The 7,011-nt window shown below is 39.8% G+C and overlaps 1 protein-coding gene across 1 annotated transcript in view; it reads left to right on the top strand.

The window, feature by feature from the left end:
• The window catches only part of FLVCR1 (FLVCR choline and heme transporter 1), a 38,164-nt gene extending 31,483 nt beyond the window's left edge, over positions 1-6,681 (top strand). Inside the window, exons 9-11 of the mRNA XM_007109756.4 lie at positions 4,442-4,509; positions 4,675-4,750; positions 5,155-6,681. Of these exons, the coding sequence (XP_007109818.1) occupies positions 4,442-4,509; positions 4,675-4,749 (143 nt within the window). The 3' untranslated portion in view covers position 4,750; positions 5,155-6,681. The remainder of the gene's footprint in view (positions 1-4,441; positions 4,510-4,674; positions 4,751-5,154) is intronic.
• Positions 6,682-7,011: the final 330 nt, after the last annotated feature.

Below are 7,011 nucleotides of genomic sequence, written 5' to 3'. Positions count from 1 at the left end.
AAAAAAAAAAAAAAGAAAAAAAAAAAGAAAAAAGCAGGATATTATTGTTTCCCTTCAAGGATATGAATCTATGAATTCATTTTTCAGGTTTCACATTCAATGCAATTACTATGCATAGAAAACAAAACCATTGTAACAAGTGTCAGTAAAGGCCTGGAATGGACAGACCTGGCCTCAAGTTCTGATTCTGCTGCTCACTAGCTGTGTGACTTTGAAAAGTTACTCAACCTCTCACATCCTCCCTTTCTCATTTATATAATAGGGTATTAAATGCCTGCTTTATGATGGTTATACAATTTTTTGAATATAATTTTGAAAACACTGAATTGTATACATTAAAGGGGTAAATGTTATGGTATGTGAATTGTATCTCAAAAAATGTATATAGATGTAATATAAATATGGTAAAAACAGAAAAAAGAAAGGGGGAAATGCAGCTATACTATTGCAAGATTTCTACATCTTTCTTGAAGTAATTCTATATAAAGTCTAAGAAGATTGTGATAAATTAAAGATGCACAGTGCAATCCCTACAGCAACGAATAAAAAATAAACAACAACAACAAAAAAAGCCTGCCTTAGGGGGTTGCTGTGAGGATTAACTGAGATGGTTGATGAAAAGCTCCTAGTATAGTGTCTGGCACCTAGGACATGCCTGATCATGTATCACATAGGCTGCTTTTTTTTTTTTTAAGATTTTTTTTTTTTTTTTTTTTGGCTGTGTCGGGTCTTAGTTGCGGCATGCGGGATCCTCCGCTGTGGCGTGCAGGCTCTTTGTTGCAGCACACTGGATTCTCTCTAGTTGTGGCCCGTGGCTTGTGTGCTCAATAGTTGCGGCACATGGACTTAGTTGCCCTGTGGCATGTGGGATCTTAGTGACCTGACCAGGGATCAAACTCATGTCCCCTGCATTGGAAGGCAGATTCTCAACACTGGACTTCCAGGGAAGCCCCCTTAAGATTTTTTTGATGTGGACCATTTTTAAAGTCTTTATTGAATTTTTGCTTCTGTTTTATGTTTTGTTTTTTTGGCTGCGAGGCATGTGGGATCTTAGCTCCCCAACCAGGGATCGAACCCACACCCCTTGCATTGGAAGGTGAAATCTTAACCACTGGACTGCCAGGGAAGTCCCAGGCTGTTATTATAATGTGGTAACCATGGGAAGAAGTCAAATGGTGGTGGTGGAAATAGCGTGTGGAATTATTTGCCAGTTCTTCTTAGGTCTAGTCAGAATAGACATGGGCAGGAAAGAGAATAGTGCCCAATCTCCAGAAAAAGAGCATTTAAAAGATCTTTTATCCATAGTTTATCCAGGCACACGGGTGTAAGGATGAATTTCGAAGCAAGATTTTTAGGGAATTCCCTGGCAGTCCAGTGGTTAGGACTCTGAGCTTTCACTGCTGGGGCCCGGGTTTGATCTCTGGTTAGGGAACACAGATCCCACAAGCTGTGGGGCATGGCCAAAAAAAAAAAAAAAAAAAGCAAGATTTATATCCAGTAGTGCTTCCAGGCCCATGTTGGCCTCAACTGTTGTTTCACTTTGTTAATTTCTTTCTGAGTCCCCTTGTCAACATGAGAGACAGAAACCATGGAGACTTGAAGAGGGATTATTTTTTTGATCTGCTATAACTTGATTCAAGGATAGAATCTAACAGAAAGATATGAATCAAGGCTTCTTTTTATATTCGTTGAATACCTGATCATTCTTTTTGAAACCCCCAATATGATAAGTGCTTACCAGTGACAAGCACTTATTTTGGAAATACACAACCACCTGAGGTCACTATCATTCATTCATTACACTCAAAGGGACTAAATGTACCATTTCCTCAAAGAAAAACATCCTACCACGGAAGTGTTTTCCTCTTATTCTCTTCAGTTAGTAAAACAAAGCGTACAAAACTGAATGTTTTGTAACTGAATGTATGTAATTTAATACATTAACTGTCTTAACTACTGATCTGTCATAAATAATTCCATATCTGTTCTTAATTTCTGGGGAAGTAACACCTACCTATCAAATAGAGTGTTTCTGTTGCACCAAAAAAGGGAACAGTTTTGTGTTCTCTTTTCACATTATCTTATAGTAAGCTTCATAAATGTTAATTCAAACAGGTGAAGTACAGAAAATTAATTAAGTGAAAAAAAGATCTTTAAAATTAGTTTTACATTGATACTTTTGCCACCTAAAAATGCTAATTAATGTCTCTCATATGTTGAATATTTTACTGGAGAGGGGTGATGGATTTATATCCAGTAGTTATTTGTTTAGACAGAGGAAAGAAGGCTGGGAAATTCCTGAGGTTTGGTGAAGGTGGTACCTTTTCTTTTTACATTTTTTGAGAATTGTTGGCAGGTCTTGTTTTGACAGGGGAATTACCATTTAAATGCAGTGCATTCTGCTTTTCCAGTATTGACAGCTCTCTGTAAAGTCTATTTTATATGCTCCTTAGCCCATTTATGTCCATTGAAAAAAGTTTCTAAACACTTCACAGTGTTTCTAAATTCTATGATTAATATTAATGGTAAAGAAATCCACAGTTTCCCCCTACAAAAAATGAGTAGCCTCTTTGATTTGGTGGATTGTACAACAATGTCGAGCGGATCAGCCAATATCGATCATTGCTGCAATTTAAAGCATGACGTTTTAATATCAAGCTGCTTGTAAATATGAGCTTGTTACACAACATCACTTTAAAATCATTTAAATGCATTCAGAAAGGCCATTTTACATATATCCAGTTAGTTCAGTGTAAATATCTGAATTTCTAAAATATTGGTTTCAGTAATGGAACAGAATTATAAGGGGCAGTGTGGATTTCTAAAGAAGCATTAGTCTAATTTTTAAGACTGATTTTACTTTCACCTTTCCGACTTTGCTTTATGACTGATTAGATTACCTAACTACCCACAAACTTTTATCTTTTCTTGTTTTACACTCTCTTTGTGCAGTCTGTGGCCTCAACTACCACATTAATCTGTACCTCCAGACCCTGATCGCTTTTACATTTCAGACCAATATGTCTAATCATCTATTTATCTCTGGACCTGGATGTCCCATGGTATTTTATACTCAACCTGTGCAGAACTGAACTCACCACCTTCCCAATCACACCAATTCGTCTTGTATTTTCAGTTTCAATCACTAGGACCTCCATCCATTCAATTGCCCAAGCAAGTCACCCACTTCCCCCTCCCTAATCCCCATTTTTCATATCCTATCAAACCACTGAGTCTTTTTAAAAAAAATATTATTTATTTATTTATTTTTTGGCTGCGTTGGGTCTTATTTGAGGCACGCGGGGCTTTCGCTGAGGTGTGCGGGCTCTTCGTTGCAGCTCTGGGCTTCTCTCTAGTTGTGGCGTGCGGGTTTTCTCTTCTCTAGTTGTGGCGCACAGGCTCCAGAGCATGTGGGTTCTGTAGTTTGCAGCACGCGGGCTCTCTCATTGAGGCTCACGAGCTTAGTAGTTCTGGCACGCGGGCTTAGTTGCCCCGCGGCATGTGGGATCTTAGTTCCCCAACCAGGGATCGAACCAGCGTCCCCTGCACTGGAAGGCGGATTCTTTACCACTGGACCACCAGGGAAGTCCCTCAAACCACTGAGTCTTATTGGTTCGATTCTAAAATATCTCTGAAACCTGTCCCTATATCACCGTTTCTCACACATGCAGGCCTTACCACCTTTCAGCAGGATGAAAGTCTCTTGACTGGCCTTCCTGCCTCTAGCCTTGTTGCTGATGACATCCCCCGCACAGCTGCCAGACTGAGCTCCCTAACGCACAGACCGGATCATATCCTCCCCTACTCAGACGCAATGTCATCCTGCCAACCCAGCCTCCCATCTTGCCACCTGCCTCTTGTACTTGATGTTACAGTGATCCCAAACTACCTCTAGTGCCAAGAATAGACTGTACTCTTCCTGTCCTGGTCTCTTGGCATGTACTGGTTTCCGCCTGCCTAGAATGCCTTCCCCTCTCCTCTTATCTGCTTGACAAGTTCCAACTCATTTTTCAAGTTTCAGTTCAAACATATCTCCTCTGGTAAGCCTTTCCTGATTTCCTTCTGACATATGCTTTTTTTCCCCCACACTTCCGCTACACCCTGTGCATGCCTGCATTATTGGAGTTGTTATACAGTGTTATAATTGTTTGCATGTCAGTGTTTCCCTAGACTGGAGTGTCCTTTAGGGAAAGAATGGTGCTTTTCCTCTTTGTGTCTTGGTTCTTAGCATCCTGTATTTGTTCACTAATGAACGACTTGCTAATTAAGTTAATGGCTTAGAGAGATACTATTATTTTTCCAGGCTACAAGAATGTTTTGGAATATTATGGTACTGTAGAGTGCTAAAATTGACAATATCAAGAAAGATTTTGTACTGCTTAGAAAAAAGTATATTTATACATACTCTACGGTAACTCCATTGATGCTTCTCTGTTTGCAGCATTAATCAAGTCCGATCTGAAAAGGCACAATATAAATAAAGGAATTACAAATGGCGATATTAAAGCTGTAAGTAGTGAATATTTTTATGATTATACTATTGAGAAATGTGTGCCTAGAGTGAGTATAAACCCGTCTACCCCATCAGCTGTTTTTTTTATTCCTGTGGATCTGTCATAATGGCATATGCCAGATATGTAATGTAAATTTTTTATCCTCTTATTCTTTCTACAGGTACCAGTTGATAGCCCCACAGATGAAGAATCAAAAACTATTCTGATGTCCAAGCAATCAGAATCAGCAATTTGAGGTGAAAGGAAAAGTTAATATCAAAGCTTAGTTTATAGGTTGTGGGGAATGGACACTTATTTGAAAATTATTGTATGACTCGTGTATGCAGTTACTGTTCTTACTTGTTAATTTAAGCAATATTTTGCTTAAAATACTTTTGTTTACATCATTGTAACACTACCATTTATCTAATGAGTGTCCCATCTTATATTATTGACCTAAAAGTAAGCTTCTTGACATTTGGTTTTCAAAAGTAAATGTTCTTTTTGTAGAAAATGGAAGCTTAGAAGGCTTTCTAAAATGATAATATGGAGGTCCAATCCCTTCAAGTCACATAGCAGTACATGCAATTTGTTTATATAAAACTATACAGTGGAACCAAGTGTACAATGTATTCCTAATTATCTCCCTTTCCATTGTTAGACCAGCTGTCCAAGCCCCCTCAGTATGAATACAGTCTACGAATATGACTTCTAACCCACCAAATGACACTACTGGGATGAGACTTCCAGATGACCTCTTAAGATTTTTCCCATTTCTTACATTCTTGTTAGAAAATACTTTGTAACAGGTACTGTCAGTGGCCATAAAAACTTTTCTGTGTGCAGACGGAACCCATAACTTTGGTCTTAGGCATATGTTCTCATTAAGCGAAGTAGCCCAGACACAGACTCATTACCTTGAGTTCTTCTTTGTGCTGCCTTCCCATTCATCGTAAGAATGCTAACACTATATTTTTTCACTCCAACTTGATATAGAGTAGTTTTGTATCCGCTACCTTTTTTTACTCTTTTTTTTCTTCAATATATAACTTTCTAGTAAGAAAATTTCATCCTATGTGTTACTGGCTTTTTCATAAATTTTTGTATCACACCTTATACTTTTGCCTTGAAGATTCCTGAGATAAGGAAATCTGTAATAACTTCAGGTAGCCTAGGTATTCCCATTTAGTGGAGACCTCTTGAAATGCTGTCTGTTCTAATTCAGCAAATCATTCTTTATGGAATCTTTATCATTCTTTGAGGAATCCTTTGCCCAGGTCTGTGCTCCCTCAGTGTGTTGGGGGAGTGGATTCTTTTCTTCACCACAGAATGTGCATAGGCTCCAAACTGTTGGAACAGTCTGCTCTTTTACATGCTCAGGGTAAGGAGAATAGGACCAAATGCATTTCCACAGTGCCTACCACTGTGTTTTGTTTACAGTGAGAATCTCAATGTTGTTCATGTCCTGGCTCTCTAAACTGATAGGGAATATCCTTAGAGTAATGGCATTTAAACAGCCATAATATTTATATTATGTCCACATAAACACAAAAAGTCAATCAGGTATTCCCTTGAATATCCTTGAAGTGAATTAACAATTCTGATTTGGGTATACTATATACATAGCTTTATACTGAAATTATAACATTCTCTGTAACCAAACGACAGTAAATTATGTGGAGTCTTACCCTGGAGAACATGTTACCAGAAGAACTTAGCTGGGAATCAGGAACTTCAGGTCAATGTCCTGGATCTGTTTCTAGTTTCCCTGTAAATCAGGCAGCACTTTCTTCATCCGTATAATGAATGTGTAAAATTTGATCTCAGAGATCTTTTTTGAATTTTAAATGCACTCATCGGGGGATAGACCAAATCATTGTACCACAGGAACTTAAATCTAGCTGTAGAAAAATTCCTGGACAGTTGAATAAACAACTGTGGTTCTTACCTTGTAGATACCGGGAACTTAAAATCTGTTTTTAGGGCTTCCCTGGTGGCGCAGTGGTTGAGAATCCACCTGCCGATGCAGGGGACACGGGTTCGTGCCCCGGTCCGGGAAGATCCCACATGCCGCAGAGCGGCTGGGCCCGTGAGACATGACCGCTGCGCCTGTGCGTCCGGAGCCTGTGCTCCGCAACGGGAGAGGCCACAACAGTGAGTGGCCCGCGTACCGCAAAAAAAAAAAAATCTGTTTTGTCCGGAGCCTGTGCTCCGCAACGGGAGAGGCCACAACAGTGAGTGGCCCGCGTACCGCAAAAAAAAAAAAAAATCTGTTTTTAGAACTCCCCTGGTGGTGCAGTGTTTAAGAATCTGCCTGCCAAGGTAGGGGACACGGTTCAAGCCCTGGTCCGGGAAGATCCCACATCCTGCGGAGCATCTAAGCCCATGCGCCACAACTACTGAGCCTGTGCTTTAGAGCCCGCAAGCTGCAACTACTGAGCCCGCGAGCCACAACTATTGAAACCCATGAACCTAGAGCCTGTGCCTGCAACAAGAGAAACCACCACAATGAGAAGCC

Source organism: Physeter macrocephalus, chromosome 4, assembly GCF_002837175.3.
Source record: "Physeter macrocephalus isolate SW-GA chromosome 4, ASM283717v5, whole genome shotgun sequence".
Taxonomy (NCBI): domain Eukaryota; kingdom Metazoa; phylum Chordata; class Mammalia; order Artiodactyla; family Physeteridae; genus Physeter; species Physeter macrocephalus.
The sequence above is the reverse complement of the archived record's forward strand: the minus strand, read 5'-3'. Positions and strand labels throughout refer to the sequence as shown.